This window comes from Bactrocera dorsalis, chromosome 5 (genome assembly GCF_023373825.1).
Source record: "Bactrocera dorsalis isolate Fly_Bdor chromosome 5, ASM2337382v1, whole genome shotgun sequence".
NCBI lineage: Eukaryota > Metazoa > Arthropoda > Insecta > Diptera > Tephritidae > Bactrocera > Bactrocera dorsalis.
In genome coordinates, this window is record NC_064307.1 from 26924236 (window position 1) to 26943958 (window position 19723).

At 32.7% G+C, this 19723-nt stretch overlaps 1 protein-coding gene across 2 annotated transcripts; it reads right to left on the reverse strand.

Moving 5' to 3' along the window:
* Positions 1-1945: 1945 nt before the first annotated feature.
* Positions 1946-19109, reverse strand: LOC105223267 (adenylate kinase isoenzyme 1). 2 transcript variants are annotated; one of them, XM_011200935.4, is made up of 7 exons: positions 18698-19109; positions 5187-5270; positions 4511-4633; positions 4160-4302; positions 4008-4092; positions 2689-2838; positions 1946-2555 (listed from the first exon to the last, which is right to left on the reverse strand). In XM_011200935.4, exons 1-7 carry the CDS (start codon positions 18698-18700, stop codon positions 2457-2459), a joined length of 687 nt encoding a protein of 228 aa, XP_011199237.2. In that variant the 5' UTR covers positions 18701-19109; the 3' UTR covers positions 1946-2456. The 2 variants fall into 2 exon arrangements, with proteins under 2 accessions (XP_011199237.2, XP_011199238.2); XM_011200936.4 differs by lacking the exon at positions 5187-5270 and having other exon boundaries at positions 18698-19090.
* Between the last annotated feature and the right edge of the window lie 614 nt (positions 19110-19723).

Here is a 19723-nt window from a genome sequence, read left to right on the forward strand (position 1 = left end):
CCTTGCAGAAGACAGTCCCCCAATGACTTTAACCCGATAAAGGCTCCTTTATTTCATTCTAATGAGACTCTGCCGCTTGAAGCACGCGTGGGCTTCCACCATATCTTATATTTTGATGATAAAGTTAATCGCTTATTGTAGGACTCACCGTTGAAAAGAGCTTTTGAAACCTCGCTCTCATAAATGTATGTGTTCCACAGAGATGACACAACTCAAAATTGGCTGAACTGCTGAATTTCAATTCCCATTTTTTGCTTTTCATTTCCTCGTAAGAATATTTTTACATACATATGTACATATGTAGATATGTGAGTAATTAGGTGCATATGTGCATTGTAGAACTCGATTAACAAACCCCATTTTAAGCGGTAATACTAGCAAGTAATGCTACTTGTATATGTATATTGTGTATAATATTAATACATTATATCAAGAATTCTTAATTACGAAAGTCTTTCTTAAAGCAAAAATAGAATAATCTTACTGTCAAGAAAATAAATTTCACTGCAGTAATTTATGTTTCCTTCAACCAAACGGAAGCCAAGTAAGTCCGTCTAAGCTGACACTAATGCCACACTCAATTAGTGCTTTTTGTAATAGGAGGTGCCCGTGATCATTGTGATCATAAATCAAGCCATAAATTTTGGCATGGTATATTTTTACACTAGCGGAAATAAAGTAATTAAAATATATAGGGTGTCTCATTATCAGACAGAGGTATATATTATACTTGTATTTCAAATGTTATTGTTGATTACATTTTTTTGCAAACTTGAAATCAGATCATATATAGTGTCGAATCCCAAAAAAAAGTGTCATACTTGACAAGCTTGTTTTAAATTTTTGAATAAATGTAAGCCACCAAATTCCAGATCTCTCCATATGTAGTCCTCTGTGGAGTCATAAAAATAGAACTTCCTTATTCGATCTTATAGGGCGGCAAAGCACCTTGTGACCAATATAAATTTGCTTATGCGTTTAATTTCTATTCCCACTAGCTCGAACGAATACTATCTGAGAGTGTGAGTTCCGATGTGTTTAAGCACTGATCTCTCAAACGCGGGACATTCTAGGTGGGAGCAATGAGATGTTTCCACCTAGTCTTCTTCCATGTAGCTGGCATCCGGTAAGATTCTCAACCTTACAATAGCCGCCGATAGGGCTATGGCCTGTTAGAATCCCTACATTAGGGAAAAGCTGCCTTACTGAGGGCAACGAGCTCACTGAATCGATCATGAATCACACGACAGCTCAAATACCTGTGGCAGTCCATCGCTGGTCAAACTCGCGAAAAGCCTTCCTATCCAGTAGTATAAAGCACAATCAAAAGGGGCATAGAGATATGGGATACCCACCCACTTTTAGTCAACTTATACACGGTACTCAAGAACCTTTCTCTCTTAAGAAGTTGTGCCATGGAGGCTAGCTAGACTATGTGCGCCATTTTTAAACGCGTTTTTCTCGCAACTGTCGGTTGGCGAGATTTCTCGAGAACTATTCAACCGATCTTCATGAAATTTTACACATTGTGATACAATTCTTAAAGACTTGGACGAAGGATTTTTTCGATTACAATTATTAAAAAAATATGTCGTGAAATTTTCACTAAAATTTTCATTTTTTTGTAAAGATATCTGCCAAAAATCCAATTTTCTGTTTTTTTAAAACACGTATTTTTTCACTTTAGATGAGCCTGTAAGGAGCTTCCTGCCAACGCGGGCGCATCTGTTTTCCGAAAATGGCGTCGTAATGGCCGATTTTAAAACATTTTTTCCAAGATTTCAGAATTTCTTTGTAAATAGTGTATATTTGTAATAATAAAAAATTCGAATAATATATTTAATTTTTTATATCAGAAAAAGATTGTTGAAAAAATGCTTTTTATTACTTGAGGAAACCCATGTAACCCCTTTAAAAGCCCATCCACTTCTACAAATAAAAGTAATTTTATTAAAATCAATAGTTTTTAGTTTTTATTGCGACAATTGCTTTTGTTTGTAACAATTTGTAATTTCTTTGGTGTATTGAATTAAGTAAATAAAGTACATTATAATTTTTAATTAAAGCACATGTGTATTTCCCTTAGAGAGCTCTTATTGTTGTACTACAATATTAAATTATTTTTCTGCACGCTTATGATGCAATGCAATACCAGCTGCTTACTCAAATGTTCAAAGTATGGGAGTTCTGTATGCTTGAGCGACTCTGCTTGCCACTCTTGGCCGTATCTCATTTAAGGTGTTTAGGTAGCTTGAAGGTATGCTGTATTTGTTCTTTTTCTTTGGCTTTTTATTAGCTAATATCATTTGTTGACAGGTATGCGTGTTTGAATTGTGCTACAATATCTATACCTACGTGCATTCACGTAAATTAATTAAAGAATAAATAATTTATGCACATACATTTGTATGTATGCATGTGCGTATGTGTATTTGTAGTTGTTGGTGAGTCATTAATTAGGCGCATGCAACCGCCTGAGCCTTCTTCTGTATCAAACAATCCAGAGCGCGTTGCACATCCACGAAAATATCATCAGCGGAACGTTCGGCGTTGAGCTGCATCGAAATAGAAGACAAATCGAATAGGAAAATAAATATTAAAGTTTTTTTATAATTTTGATAATATATTATATATTATATAAAAGCATTTATCAATTTCTTCAGGCGCAATATTTCGCCTGCTTTTTACCGTTATCGTCTTCTCGATGTATTGGGTTAGAATGGCATTTGTATTTGTTCTGAAGGTGGCTAGACGAGTCTTAATGGTTTCCTCATTGTCATCGGCACGCACTTCTGTGGAAGCAGCCGCACGTCCCATTATACGTTGGACCATAACTTCCTGAAATAAAAAAGCAATGAAGAAATGTTTAGTAATTTGTTGCATAAGCTGCTTTTAAGTGAAATTAACTTTTCCTTAAATGAAAAAAATTTTAACATTAATTATGATTGCTTCTTGGTTATACACAAAAACCTAAAGAAGGGTCACCTCGTATTCGACATAAATATACCTACACACGTTATATTTATGAAAGCTTGAGAAAATACGGTAGAAATTTGTATCAAATCTGGGTTGCTATACCTATAAGCTGCTTCAAGATTTATGTTGTTGTTAGAGATATTTGGTGTTAAGTTGAATAACTTGATAGGAAGATGTATAGGAAATAAGTGTGGTTTAGTTGTCGAAAAGTTGCCAGGAAAATGTAATGAGTTAAATAGCGTCCGAGATAAGATTTTTCGCCTCAGTGTCGCCAGTTCCACGCCTATAATCACTTTTTTAAATATTTATTTTATTTCTGAAATTGATGGCTTCTTTTGCTAGTGTCCGATCCTTTTAAAATATGCTACCACCCCACTGTAAAGCTACGGTCAAAATTTAAGCATTCCTAATTTTGAGGCGAGTAACAAAAATATCTTAAATTTCCACGTTCGAAAAGTAACTTACTGGGCTTTTTTATAACCAACCAATTTTCATCCCATAACCTTTATTAGCACTAACGTTAGAATACATAGTTTTATGCTCGAGATTGTTACCTCTCGCTTCTGATTTCTGACGCAAAGAGCCTAAGGTATCTGCGGTGACCAATTTTAGTAGCTGAAAAAATTCAAAATTGTAAACACAGAAGGCAATCCGCCGCCTTGCGTTGCTACTTAGATGTACTCGTACACTCTGTACCTCTGAACGCTTACCAGAACTCTGAATTTCAGGCAGTGGCAGGGCAGCTCTCGATGTCACCCGAACATTATGTACGCAAAGTTGAACTGGAATCTAACCACATTATCTTGAGGATGTTTCTAAACTACATTGCTCTTACTCCTCCGAAGCATAAATAGGTTCGTAAACTTTCTGCCCGAGAATTATATCCTGAATAATGAATTATGTACCCGTATCAGATTAACTATTTATTCACGCTTTATCTCGGTCAAGTTAAAAAGGGGGGTCTGCTTTTTATGTAAATAATGGATAATTTAGTATGTATACATATAACATCTTTACTGTTATGTACTTACATCCGAACAATCAAAGTAAATAATCAGATCCGCTGGTGCGATTTGACGTTCAAAAGCTGCGCCTTGATCTTTTTCGCGTGGGTAACTGGAAATAACAAATGAAAGGAATTAATAGTCTTTTAAAATTTAAGACAAGTAAAAAATTCACACACCCATCAATTAGAAAGCCTTTCGAATCGCACTTGTGATCGGAAATGGCTTTGGCTAGCAGGCACAAGACAGCTTCGTTCGGCACCAACTTTCCCTCTTTCATTATAGCTGCCAATTCGCGACCCTTATCGGAGCCAGAGGCCACCTGTATAATGAAACAATAGTTTGCATCATTATTTTATATTTTTGGTATTTGACTTTTTCATTTCGCCAAATTCAAGCGTGCTCTGTTTGGCTATGTCTCTGATTACAATAGCCGAAAATATTTATAGCAGTTGTTTGTTCGATTCTCCATTGTCTCGAATTTGCGAAACGAAGTCAACTATTTTTTTATTATCGCTATAAATAATCACCTCTGCGCGCAGTAAATCACCGGAACTCAAGTGTGTGAATCCGTACTTTTCTACAATTTTGGCGCATTGTGTGCCTTTGCCGCAACCGGGACCGCCCAAAATCCAGACAATTGGTACGCCAACCTAAAAAAATGAAGTAGCTGTTAAAGCGGATGGTTACAATGGTATATAAGTATATGTTTACTACACGCCATCTAATTACAATCATACATATATAATTTCAATACCGATAATTTAATTTTGTAAATATTTTTTCACGTTTTTTGCAGGGAAGCAGGATAAATCAGGTTTGCATAGGCTAGTAAATTTGTTACGACATTCGGGCGGGTAAGTTTGACTGATAAGCTCAAATATGTTGCGATTAGTTGATACATTGGCTTGTTGAGAGATTAATAAATATACATATTTATATGTTATAAGCGTTTTTACATACTGAAGACTGTTAGCTGAGTATTATGAAATGCATTGAAAATTTCGAGATATAATTTTGCTTTACATATGTATTTTGAAGCACACCAAGCAACATCCGTGCAATTTCAGTATTTTCGGAGCCAGACAATTGCTTTTTTAGAGGTAATTCTTTAATTTCACGCTCATTCGAATTTGTTTAGAAGTACCATACTATACATTACGAAACGTTTGATTTAGACCTTTCGGCTATTTATCGTTTACTTACACCGATTTGTGCTCTTCGAAGTTCGGCGGCCTTCGATTTGTCATTGGCTTCCTTCTTCATCGCCATTTGATGACACATAAATAACTGGACAAACACATACATAGTGTAGTTGAGACATATACGAGTAAATACAGTATAAAGTATAACAAAGAAGCCGGTGCACTGGCGCACACATATTTTGCTTATTAAAATATATTTATTTAATTCCAATAACTACTTAATTCGAATTAGAATTGCTAGATACTACTTAATTGGAATCGGAATTTATAGAGCACAGCGTATTTAGTTGCGATTTGAAATAAAAAATATATATATTTTTGATATGAATTGGTTTGGCGGAATTATTATTGGTTATAAGAAATTTATATCTATAAACAATACTGTTAAATATTGGCTGAAAAAATTATTTCACTTAAAATGCGCTAATCTAATCGCCACAGTTCATCAATCACTCATCGGAAAACATACATATGTAGATTCGGGTGTAAAAAAATAAACAATTTATGTTATATATTTATAGCATGCGAATTTTCATTCAACAGAACAAACCCGACGTTTGCTCAAAACTGTTTAAAGTGCCAATATGTGCATAAAATGTATGAGCAGAAATTTAAATTCCATAGTAAATAAAAATTTGGAGGGTTTAACAGTTCAAAAAACGAATAGAATCGCTGTATATTTTCTCTTAGACCCCATATATACAATATATTTATATATACTACCCCACCATATGTATCAGTTTAAATTTACACTATATATGAGTGATCGGTCAGTAATTGAGACAATTTTATCGACCTCTGTTCCTCGCCTTAATTTTATACATATTTTACAATTATATTGGAGTGTGTTAGGTATTTCAAGGATCAAGACAGATATATCGCTACTGTAATAGGTGCATTTAGAATATTTATAAGACAAATACCGTTTTTTTTTATAATATAATACGGATTAGAAGAATTAGAAGAATGACATGTACACAATTTTGTTGAAATCGGTTGGGCGGATCTCGAGATATCAGAATATGAATACGAGCATCTAAAAGACCAATTTCATTATTGAGACTTTTAATTTTCATCAACTTTAGGCGAATCCGAATTTTCTAAATTTGAGTATCAAGATCTGATACCTGCCTGAAGGGAAGAGTGAATAAAGTATTTTCTGAATAATTCCATTTAATACTTTGAGAACATTTCTTCGACAGGTTCTGTACGTATTAGTGCATATCTCAGTTAGAAAAGCTGCTCGTACAAAAGTGCCATTTCCGGAATTTGACCAGGAAAATCCAATCATCGATCTCCGTTCAGATCAATATTAAAAGGTTGTTTCTAATGGCGTTCGCCACGTAGCAGAAAGTATCAAACATCCGAAAACGGCAATCAAAATGTTCTCATAGGGCCCCTAAAACGATCCGGGTCGGTTCAATAAAAAGAAGGGAGATTTGTATTAACCACCAATTAATTTATACTTTTGCAGTCAAAAAAGTGTTAATAAATGTAGATAAGGATTTCGAAAAAAATTCCGTAAGCTAAAGTTTTTATTTTAAAATATACAGAGTATAAAATCATTGCTCAAACAAAAAAATTAAAAATTAATGATTTACAAGTCGTCATATGTACAAGTAATATACATACATATGTATGTATATATGAACATGAAAAATCCAGCAAAGAAATTTATTTTGTCAAAAAAAAAATAGAAAATGTTAAACCCGTGTTTTCAACAAAGAAAAAAGAGTACAAGAATTAATTATGTGCAACATTAAAAAAATAATAAAAATATGTCATTCTTTTTATTTTTAAGAAGCTTTAACAAGTGGCACAGCAAAATTTTCACTCACATGCATTATTTAGAGCTGGCAAAGTGCCCTGTCTGGTAGTTTTTTGAAGTGTGTACGGCAGTCTTACTCTACCAACAACGCACGCGTATTAATCGCCTGATTATTGATTGCTCAAGCATTCAAAATTGTGGAAAAGTATGCGTGAGAAAATCACTAATGAGAAATCTCTTGTTGTCTTGACGCCTTTATTAATGCTTTGAACATTTTAAAGAACTTTTACTTGACCTTCATATTTTCTTAATGGGTAGTTTTATATTTAGCTGCAGCCATGAGAGTCAAAACAGTTGTTTGTGGGTACAAGTTTTCGAATATATAATATTATATAAAAAATGAGTGGAAATGTTGAAATATATGGAAGTCTATATAATCCTTTCTAATATTTATGAATGAAATATTTGGCACGTACAAGACAAGTGGTATGTTTTAACTTGATCTTTCTGAAATTTTGTTTTTGAGATTTGGTATAAATCTCATATTACGGTACGGTAGGCGTGGTTATGGCCCAATGACGTTTAGTTAATAATATCTCGTGATCTCCGCGGTAGTTGGTTTCAACAAGACGGCGCCACTTCACACATGTCGCATCAATTAATGAATTTATTGAGAGAACACTTCGGTGAGCAGATAATTTCACGTCTTGGATCGGTCGATTGGCCACCAAGATCGTGTGATGTCACACCGTTAGACCACGGCCAACATTTGAACGAGATAATCTTTAACAAATAAATGGCAAAGAATATTCTTTCGAAAGATAATAAACATTCCCCATTAAATTTGAAGTTTCTGTGTTTTTTTTTTTTTCAAAAAGTAGGTAATCTCGAAATGGATCACCCTATCTATACATATAATAGAAGGAAATCTCGAGCTTTACATATGAATACATATACGTACGTCAACTTACAAATCCTTCCCTTTTAGTAAATCACAATTTCACTCCATTTTATAATAGATTGGCGAAATGTATGCTATTTATCTGACAATTTGTAATTAGTTGTCAAAATACTGCAACCGTAAATAAAAACAAACAAATGCAGCCATACAATTATAATATACTAATTCACTATATATTATACCCAAGAGATAAACGCAAGAGTGATGTGAAAGCATAAAGTGTAATAGAGGCGCGCGGACTTGACCGCCAAAGTGTCAATTATGACATTGAACGATTTGTGTGCTCAGATAATTGCGCGTAAAATTGTCAGACAGAAATTCATTGTCAAAAGCAAGCAAAATTTTAAAAATAAACTTGGGAAAAATTAAATAATTTACAACCAAACGAAAGAGGCAACAAATACATGTGAATATTCATACATACGGACGCCTATAAACCTAAAAGTGTCTCAGTGTCTCTATAAACGATTTGCATGTAATTCAATTGTGCCACTCATGACACTAATTCAAACAGGGAAAAAAGTGTGAAAACAATTATAGTTTACTTTTTGTTTGAAAAAAATACAACGAGAGAGTTGAAACGATAAACAACAAAAACGCACCACGAACTCACCCTCAACGACATGAATGATAATTTATACGCGAAGTGGCAGCAACTGAAACAAATTATGGTTTTTATGATGCTAATTTGTATATTAAACATGCACACGCACAAGCACACAAAATCCAATATATTTTCAAACCCACGCAATCTTTTATTTGTTAGTCGTTTTGTTGAAATTCCAGTAGCATTTTTAGTTTTGACTCTCGCTATTGTCACCTAACATGCATTTGACAGTTGTTAATGGCTAATGTCATAACAACAATGTGGCGAGATGCTAGTATAAAAGAGTAATTAACGAGTAACTGATTACATTGTGATTATCATTAATTTGAAGTGATAAATAAATAAATAATAGTTAAGTAGCAAAAATAAAATATTTCGAATATTCATATAGAGATGTCAGAAAATTTTCAACTATTGATTATTTTTATGTTATAAAGACCATACACATAGTATAATCAAAATTCTTATTTTAAGTTTGAAGCATTAAATTGACTTTCGGAATTTGCTACCGATTTGTCTGGTTGACCGAAATCGCAGCTCTTTGCCGGATAAAATCCGGGTCAATTCCAATAGCGTCGACAGCGCTGAAACATATACTATAAGTGTGACGGAAGTAAAATACCTATCAGTTGCTGATCACTTCTCATGGGGACATATGGGGCATCCATATGTTATTAGTTGAAAGATTGGTCCCACTACTGAGTCCTGGGAAACCCGTCATCCTAAGAGAGTCTAATCCGATAATTCTATTTTCTGCAATAGTGGAGACACTTGGTACCTTTCTACTTCCATCGTTCACTTACCATCTGTGTCAGAGTGATATCCTCTCCCTGCTACCGTTTAACGTCTATATTCGAAACTTCCTTAACCACTAGAGGGAATTTCCATCATCTTATTCAAAAATGTACGACATTGACGACTGGCAATGGAATTGATGACTGAAGATATTAAGTGTTACACTCGACAGTCGTTCACTCCGCATACGACCGCGAGACGAAAGTCACTAGCCGGCATCACCTGGGGAAAAGTCAAAGAAACATTGTTGGCAACTGAAAAGGTAATTGTAGGGCCTACCAGAGAAAAATGCGTCGACCAAGCTACTGATGCAAGTAACTTCAGGCACGGGTTTGACGTGGGATCACCATGTTTTCACCGACTCCCTTCCTGTAAATGGCGTACTTGGAGTCAAACCACCACCCATTGCAACGAATTTCGAGTGGCCTCGCGAATCTAGAGCGACCCTTACAATCTCGTTCTAGTTGGTAGGTTAAACCATACAATGTGTCCCCGCACCTTAACCACCTCTTTGCATGCCCAATTAATCCCACTCATTTAACATCCCTTCCTATTCCGTTGAAACAGCACCCTTTAGATGGTTTTTGATGACCACTATCTTGAAAATTGTCACCCAATTAAGGTTTTAGAACAACAGCAATCGATATGATTCCGAAACTAAATAAGCAGGAGTTTCACGTGTCTACTTTTCAAAACGTTTTGTGTTTCAAAACAAGCTCTTGGTGAAAATTAAAAAAAAAAATGTTTAGAAACTATAGAAAACAAATTAGATTCTATGTATTTCTGGAATGGATGAAGTGAACCGTAAGCAAGGAGGTATGCATATTCCGTACATGTGGGTTATAAAACTATTTTAAACTGGAAATTCTTATAAACTAATTGATCAAAATAAAAAACAAAATACTCAAGCGATTCCTGATTCTGTAAACACTTAAATTAGTAAATTTTTTCCTGAAGTTGTTTTGATAGAGCCCTTTGTAATACAATTTTGTATGAGTTTTTACTCGTAAGTAGGTGTTAATGTTGTTAATTAACAAATTATCCTTTTAATACCTAAGTTATAATAAACTGTGAGTCTTCAAAGTCAATTTAACCTTCAATATGCCAATTCACACCAAAATATTTACACATGAAACTCAGCAAAATAAATATATCAATAAATAACGTGTAATCAGCACCCGTTTGCGAAATGTCGAAATATCTTCAATGATCACACATACATATATCTGAAACAAACAGCACTTTGACCCGCTGTTTGATAAATTCAATGAAAATTTAATCTGAAAATTCTTCAATTCAGAAACATTGTTTTCTTTCAAAATAAAAGAAAACAAATGGAAAAAACGCACTTTCAAATGCTGTAGAGAAATATTCACGTACATACGTGCACAAGTAAAACCCTTCTCTTTTAGAAAAATAATTACGAACTCAGCTGAGATAACAAAAATAGCAGCTTGGGAATAATACACAAACAATTTATAAAAATTATTTAGTCGGTTTATGCTATATAAAAACTAAAAACCGCAAATACGAGTATATATGATTGTATAGACATCAATTTCTACATATTTAATTTATATTCTATATTTTAGTGGACCGGCTCATGAACAACAAGAATTTGGTTGGCAACCTGTAGGTTTTTGGGAATTAAAAATTATTTAATACGTAATTTGCCAAAAATTATATTATATGAAGATTGAAAGAGAAAAGTGGAAAACAAAAATATATACATAAATCAAATCAGACGTTCTGAAGGGAATGCGCCCACAATAGACTGAAGGAAAGGCGAAGGCAACGAGGCCGCAAAATTCTAGACAAAAAAAGTTGAATTAAATAAAAAAAATGTGCAAATATTTCTTATGATTTTCATGGTTTGTTAAATTTTTCTACTTGCCCCCACTCTCTTATTTGCGGTGAATTCTACTGAGAATAAAGCAAAATGTAAAATAAGAAAAAATTACTTTTAATGGAGTGCAAATTACGCAGTGATTTGCAAAATTTATATAAAATTTGTAAATCTAAGGGAAGAAATACTTAATTTGAAATTCGTTATTATCTGAAAATAAAAAAACTGGTATAATACTCTTCACAAGTACAAAATATTCCATATAAAAACATGGTTATGCTCACTAAGTTTGTATGGTAGCTATATGCTTTAGTAGTCCGATCTAAACATTTTCTTTGAAGACTTTACTGATGTATTGAGCAATAATGTTTGCCAAATTTTTGTGAAAATATCTCGTAAAATAAAAAAGTTTTCTATACAAAGGCATGATTTGGATCGTTCGGTTCGGATGACAGCTATATACTATAGTGATTCGACATAGACGGTTTCGACAAATGGACAACTTATTGAACAGATATCAGACCGATACCTCAAAAACTGAGGTATAACTTACGGAAAATAGAGAAAAACCTTTGAATTTTATTTTTAAATTTTGAATAGGGTAAAGCGTCTTTAAGCAATAGGTAAAGTAAAAAACATATTTATGCATATGAATTTCGAAAAAAGTCAGTTTTTTCATGAGAAATATTGCCACATGTTTAAAGTTTTGTAATCAATTACATTGGCAAATGCAATATGTAAATCCAATGGAAGAGATATTTCTGAGATTTTAGGAAAGATTTCTATAAAATGATGCAAATGATCTATCAACAAGATAGACGTGATGTTAAAACGTAATAAAACACTTAAATCCGTTCAAAATGGTTTATCTTTTTTTTGTTATGCAGAAAGTTTTTGGTATGTGTGATTTGAACAAAGTGTCGGCCAAATGGGCACTATGTCCCCGTTTGCGTATCTCCACGCATTTACGCTAATTTTCAATAACCCGCTGCAGCATTTTGGCTATAGTCAGCTTGATGTTATCTTTGAGCTCCACGAGCCTTGCTGGTTCATTGGCGGCAACATTTGAGATACAAATCGTCCCGGCTTATTTCGAAAGAAATAAGACCCGATGATGTCACCGTATCGCAATCCGCATCAAACGGTAAATTTTTAAGGATGCTATGGCTTTTTCTGGGCCATAAGAGGATTTCGCTCATCACAATAGCGACAATTTTGTTTGATGACAAAGCCATTAAGCTAGAAATGGACTTCATCTGAGAATACGATATTTTTGCGCGAGGAGCTCTTACAGTAGCTATTGGAGAACGTGAAGTTTTAATATAAGTATAACCTTGGAACATTTTAAAGTGTTGTATCAGGACATGATGAAAACACAGCCAAAATTTTACACAAATCCGTAAGCAAACATGGCCGCTAAGAGCTGTCAAAATCAATTCATTCCAATTGGTAGACGCTGTATTTGCATGAAATCGAAATCATTCGCACATTTGTCGAATTTGTTACAAATTATTTAATATTTTCACTAAGCTAGATCGCCCAATGTAATAAATATTGTAAAAAAATATTTAATTTAAATGTTTTGATTATGAGTATCTAATCCGTTTTCTTATAAAATCTTACGTTTGCGACACACATTGGAGAGCCTTACTTTTATAGCGCGTATCTGTACAAAAAAATTTGTCTATGCTCGTACTCGCACAGCCTGGTCTCTGAAACCACTTGAAAAATTACGTTGCGAAATCAATAGAAATGATAAACAAAAGCGAACAAATCACTATAATAGCAATAATCAAACACAATGATTTGTTTATAATTTGTTTGAAAAGATTTCATATATTTGGAAAATAAGTCTATATACAATATCCGTATAATAACAGGTACATATGTACATATGTATATATCGTCTAGTGAGTAATGCATATTTCGTACGAGTAGTTTTCACACATGTTCCCGAATAAATCATCAGTCACCAAGAAATAAGCGCTTAAACAATTTTGAAGGGTTATCGAGAAATTAGCAACAATTAATCTCCAAAAGCCAAATAACTGGAATTATTTTCATTCTTCTTCGAATATTTGAATATTTTTTCAAAATTACAACTTTTGAAGCTATTCGTATGATATTATAGGTACAATTAATTTAATCTATATGTGCACTTTAAAGATTCTATCAAAATCGAGTTGGGTTGTTTTACGTGCATAATTCACACATGTTTAGGAATTTATAGATACACATCTACATTTTTGAACTAATAATGATGTTCATTATTATGATGACTTTAATGGGTGGCACAAGTATAAAGCGTGAAAAAATAATACAACTGAAACTAACATTTCTATGTAAAATTTTACAAATATTTTTCATTAATTTTTTTTTTTGTTTGTTTTTAATTCTCTTTGTTTCTGAATAAACAAACGAAATTACTTTCTTGGTAGGTACTTATTGTAGAGGAAGCTTTTCGTTTTTGGCATCTGTTACATGAACTTTTAGGAAAGCATTATTATTATTTACGTTGTTTACACTATCAAGTGTGTCTTCAAGGTAAAAATAAACATACAACGCCAGGAGAGGAAAATTAATTTGTATAATAACAAAACCACAGCAATAAATTGTAGTTTTCATTTTCCCTTTTGAACGCAGAATGTGGTTATAACGAAAAACTAATGTTCGTGAATGAAAGTGCGGCAATAATTTTGCAATTTTTTGTGCAATAAAGGCGAATAAAAATTTATTATTTTACAACCGAGCATTTTTGTGGTAATAATGTCTGCTTTGTATAGGATTAATGAGCATTTTAGACGAGTGGGTTGAGTTCGTGACTAACATTCGTAGTACTTTCATAGCAGCAGTTATCTCTTGATCGTAAATTTCAAATTAGTCGAACGAATTTAGGAAATTTTTTCAAAATTGTTTTCCGTTAACGCTACTCTAAACCGTGTTTTGACGATATTTCAAAAATGAGTCGGCACGTAGTAGTACGAGTATATTCCCAGAAATAAAAATGTACTGATTTCGACATGAAATATTTTGTAAGAGAAGCGTAGATGGATACAAAAAAAAATTGTATGTAATCGAAAATAACTCAATTATATTTTTATTTTGAATGTAATATATTGTAGTTACATATCCTAGATCGAGTGCATCTGCGGAAATAAGAGGAGAGAGAGGCTCCTAACCACCAAAAGCCTAGCCCATAAGAAAAGCTAGTTGGATGGTATATCACTGCAGTAATTCGTTTCATGAAATTACAAAAATTTTGTTTGAGGGGTTGTGTGATGAGGTGATCAAATATTTCAAAAATGAACGACAAGGCATTCGTAGTTTCCATAACTAATGTAACCAACTAAAGATTATTACAACATGCGAACTTATAGCCGCCGAGATAATGTGACGAACAACATTCGGAGGGACAACAAAAAAAAAACCTTTGAATTTACATACTACTGTGATCGATCTAGAGTTTTTTTTTTAGTAAATTGTTAGTTAGTATATTTTCTTTGTTATTATTATACCTTTTTTTTATCAGAAATTTACAGCTCAGCTCTCTTTTCGTAACAAATTTAACCCTACTTTTTAGAGACTGACATTCAAAAATGTTTTTAATATATTTTGAGAGAGTGAAATACTTGTTCTGAATTCCTAAAATTAATAAATTGTGAAAGTTAGTGAGCACTGAACCATGCTGGTTCAACCTCTTAAGGAATCACAGACAACACTTTGTTAAAAGTTTACTAATATAGACGGACAAATGAACTCGCTTTTTACTGTGCAATTCAGAACTAAACAATCTAATAACAGTAATCCGTCCCTTTTATGGTCTAATTTATCATAAAAGAAAGATATTCAAGTATATAAATAACACGTTTTTACCTACCACTACTATTGACTGACTGTTGTCACAATGAATCTAATATTTCAGACTATGACGTTGTCACTAGAAACCATCTGATCAAATTTGACTAGAAATGGTGCAAATAAACTGCGTGAGCAAACCAAATCAATACAAAAACTTCATAGATTGGTATAAAATTGTTTAATGCCAGTCTGATCTCTGTATATAATTTTTTTACCGCCGATTTTTGCCATGGAAAAAATTTAATAACGAATTTGCTTGAAATTTTGCGTATCCAACATCAATCATGGCAACGCAATCATTGAAAATGTTGCAGAAGAGTTTTGGGGAGTCTTTTGTATCTAGAACACAAATATTTAAGTAAAACAAAGAAATCAGTGAAGGTTTATAATAAGTGTGTAGAAAATTGGATTAATAAAGATTTGTATTAAAATATGTGACTTTGTCGTTTTTTTGTTTTTTTTCAGTTTGGTTAGATTTGGTCAGTTGGCAGTTTGTAATAAATTATTGTTATGGTGGAAACTTTTAGACATTGTAGCTAGTACTTGTATATACATACATATGTACATATGTAAACTTTTTGGTTTTTATTATAAACTAAAGTATATTTTTTTTTTTGATTTCCTCGATAGTTTAGTGGCAAGTATTTTTATAAAGTCAATAGTCTCAACAAAAATTCACTGTAGTTTACACCCACACATTTCATGTTTATCTAAATACATACATATTCGATTAACGTCACGCACTAACAACCAAAAGAATATTAGAAAGATTAAAAAACATCACTGCTCTTAATTTATTATGCTTCATAAAAAGTTTGCACGCACATTCAATATATAAATTATGTCACATATAACTTATGGTTGATCATATGATTATTAAAAAATATATAAATATATTTTTAAATTAAGCTCACATTGTAGCTCAGTTATCACTACACATCACCAAAAAATATCAAAATTGTTTTACAAAAAAATTAAATCGCACAAAAATTCGTATTATACATATTTTACGAAATAACTGTGGTATTCTTTTATTTTTGTGGTATTTTTTATAAACTGCAGCTAATTCTCTACCCACCGAAGTAGGCTGAAGTAAAACTGCACATTCACCGCGAATTCATCGATTATCACCGACATTAGGACATAACTGAGCACCACTTACGAATGCGGCGAGTCGCAATGTTTTTGTTTACTTTTATGAAAAGATGCTGAATAAGCATTATGTTTCTTTATAATCAAAATTCGGTTGCCGGCTTACGATTAAACGCACAGTTAGGAGACAAAAAAGTCCAAATGTCGAATTGTGTTAGTGTGGAAGCAGCAGCGCCGTAATATTTTCGGCCGGGAGTTGGCAACATCTTGGAATGACTCTTGACTTTCGGAATAAACATCTAACTAACGCTTGTTTTATGCGTGATTGGCGAATACTCAATAATTAATGCAAAACAACAAATCGAAAAACCCCGATTATTTAAAAGGCAGCACTTTGACGTCAAAACTTCTGGAATGTAGACAATCAACTTCGATTTTATTTTCGCAAAACAGTAAACCAAACAATCAGTTACCCCTTTCTCTTCGGTTTCATTTCTTATCCCAGATTCATTATACTTTTGCATTATTTATATTTTGTGCTCATACGCTTTTTTTGGTAGGCTATTTTCGCATGTAAAACGCTGCTAATATAAATAAAAATACAAATAAGTATGTGAATGGATCAGGTAAAAAAATGGTTTTGGAATTTTTGAAAGCACGGAGTTGTTGTTTAAATGACGAGGTAAGTTATTGTAAGTTGTATATACATACATATATACCGATATTGTTGCGTATTGGCGATTGAGTGCACTGGAATTGTTTGTTTTCTTTTCATTTATAAACTATAAATATTAAATACATTTTTTCGTACACTTGGGCTCTCTTAATAAAATTTACATTTTATTTGTTTATTTTTGTTTGTGGCGAGAATCAGAATCAGATCATTTATACAAGTTTACGCTACACATTTGGACCAATTTATTTATCATGGCTACTTTATTAGAGAAGACACTTAATTGGTGAGAATTAAGGCCGATTCATACAATACTGATTACTTGAGGTTTAGGAATTAAGGAAAATATAGTAGATACTGAAAGTAATCGTTGTGACTTGGCCATAAATTCGTAACACCCCAGTCTAAAAAAGAAAAGTTATTCAAGGTTTTAAAATTTAGCCACAGCTTTTTCAAAGGCTAAACAACGGTAACTGCTTGACAACAATTGCATATGTGATAGAAAAATCCACAAAGTCTAGCCCGCAATCATCGTGGAAATTTTTGACAACAGTCACAAGCGAAAGAGTAAATTAACCTTACTAAATTGAAGAAGGAAAAATATTAAATTTTAATACCCTTTACAGTTGCATTTCTTATAGCATTAAAAATATATAAATATCTTTATCTTGATAAAATGTTTTTGTGCTATTTTATCGGAATTGATTTTAGCCGGTCAAGGGCTGTTATTTCGAGGGTCTAAACCATTTTTGATCAATAAAAAAATCTTTGTCTTGATTTTGGTCAGTAAATTTGTACGGCAGCTATATGCTCCAATATCGGCGGTTCCGACAAATAAATGTCTTCTTAGGAAGAGAAGAACGTAAGCATTTCAGCCTATATTTCAAAAATTGAGGAACTAGGTCACGTATATACAGACTGACATGGCTGAATGAGGTTCAAAATAAATAATTAACGCATTTATTAACATATGTTCTTACCCACTCTTCTACTTCTGATCCTAATTTTATTAATACTACATAAAAAAAATTATAATAATTATTATATCTTGCGTAAAGTAGGAGTCAAATCTTTTGCAATCTGTGCATGAATGTATTTAGTTTTCGCATTATAAATTTCAAAAATTTAAAATTTTAAACTTTAGACTTAGGGTATGAAATACATATATACATATGTATGTAGGTGCGACCTTGCCCTTCTTTATTGTTTTTTATATGTATTAAGGAAACATATATACATACATATGTATATGTATATCACGACATTGAAAAGTTTATAGCCCAACTTTCTAAAGAACCGTGTTAAAGAGATTGTCTTATCATATCGATTGATAAAAGGAGCATAAAAATTTCGAACTACGAGTATGTACTTATGTCTAATTGCTATAAAATGCTAAAAAATATAGTACTGCTTGATTTCGTAATATAAACAATAACATATTGAGTACATTATTTTAAGGTAATTGCTTGCACGAGCAAAGAGCAACAACTTTCTGTTTTGGTCGTACATACATATGTATATACACACACGTACATCCCTGCTTAGTTCTACACCGTGACGACTACTATTGGGGTCAAGGTCGTTGTCAATAGCGGCCGATGCACGCTCTTAGCGGAGCGAGAAAATCTCTTTTATAATGACATGTACATACATACATACTAAGTACTTTGTATTACATTCTACGCATGTTTCACTTCAACCACCCCACACTATCCAGACCAATTGGTTATGAAAAATCCAATAATGAATCACTGTTCACTTTAGTAGGACAATGTCAAACCAAATGGGGTTAAAAGGAGTGTTTTATTGTCAAAAGGTTAAGTGTTTTTCACTCGAGGCACCAGTACAAAAACAAAAAAATCAAAGTTTTGCTTCAGTAACAAGACTCCGCAAATTCACTACGTTCACTTACCATGATGATTAAATGTAGTTTTTGTGATTTGCGTTTAGTTTGAGTAATATTTTAGCAGTGTTTATGTACACCCTTGTAATTTCGGCTGCACGGTCAGTGGTGTGCTCAGCTGTTGCTTCTCGATGGTAGGAAATTGTTTTATGATTCCGACGAACAAATTCCTCTTTACTATAGTCACGCAAATTTTCCGCTTCTGGCGAGAATCGGTACCAAATTGGTTAAGCCGAACACTAGAGGCACTTGCGCTCACGGCGAATGTTTGAAAATGACTAAAACTTTGTGTACCTGCACACCACTCTTGCAAGAAAATACACGAGCTTATGCGTTAATTTGTTTATTTACGGCGCACGAGCGAATTTCGTTTATTTTCAGCCCACGCGAATGTAGAAAATTTGCAGTGTTCAAGGAAATCGTGTCGGAAACAATAATAATTTTTTTTTCGTTTTTTTAAATAGTTGACAAGTTTGCAAAATTAAAAAGTTTTTGAATGAAAATAGAAAAGAAATATGTTGAATGACATTACAATCGTTGCCATTTATGTTGTTAAATAAAACAGTTGAAGTGTTTATATATATTTACAAAAGAAATAATGGAACAAAATTTAGCCAAAATTTAAAGTGTACAATTTTTCGATTTATAATAAATTCTATACATATGAATATTGAATTTATTTTATATCTACTAACACTCCACTAAATTGTATTTAATATAAATGTTTCGCTATTCAAAACGAAACCTTGCCAATCAATGAGACAATTTCATATACCTCTAGATATGTCTAAATTTTTTTTTATAATTTGGCATTTTGAAATTCCCAAACCGGAAATAGTTACAGGAAATAGTATGAACGAAGAAAAACACAACAATAAAATAAAATAAACACCAAATGAGCTGGATCCTTTAAATTTTCATAAAAAATAATACCACAATTTATAAATAAACTCTAATTACGGTAAAAATTATATAAAAATTAAGTTTATTCGAACAGACTTTTATGAATTCAAAAATTTTTAATAATCAAAATAC

Coding starts and splice junctions, on each gene's coding strand:
- LOC105223267 (XM_011200935.4), bottom strand. Junction 4,634..5,186: donor TTCGAAGAGCACAAATCGGT/GTAAGTAAACGA, acceptor TCATTTTTTTAG/GTTGGCGTACCAATTGTCTG. Junction 2,839..4,007: donor TTTACTTTGATTGTTCGGAT/GTAAGTACATAA, acceptor TTTTTATTTCAG/GAAGTTATGGTCCAACGTAT.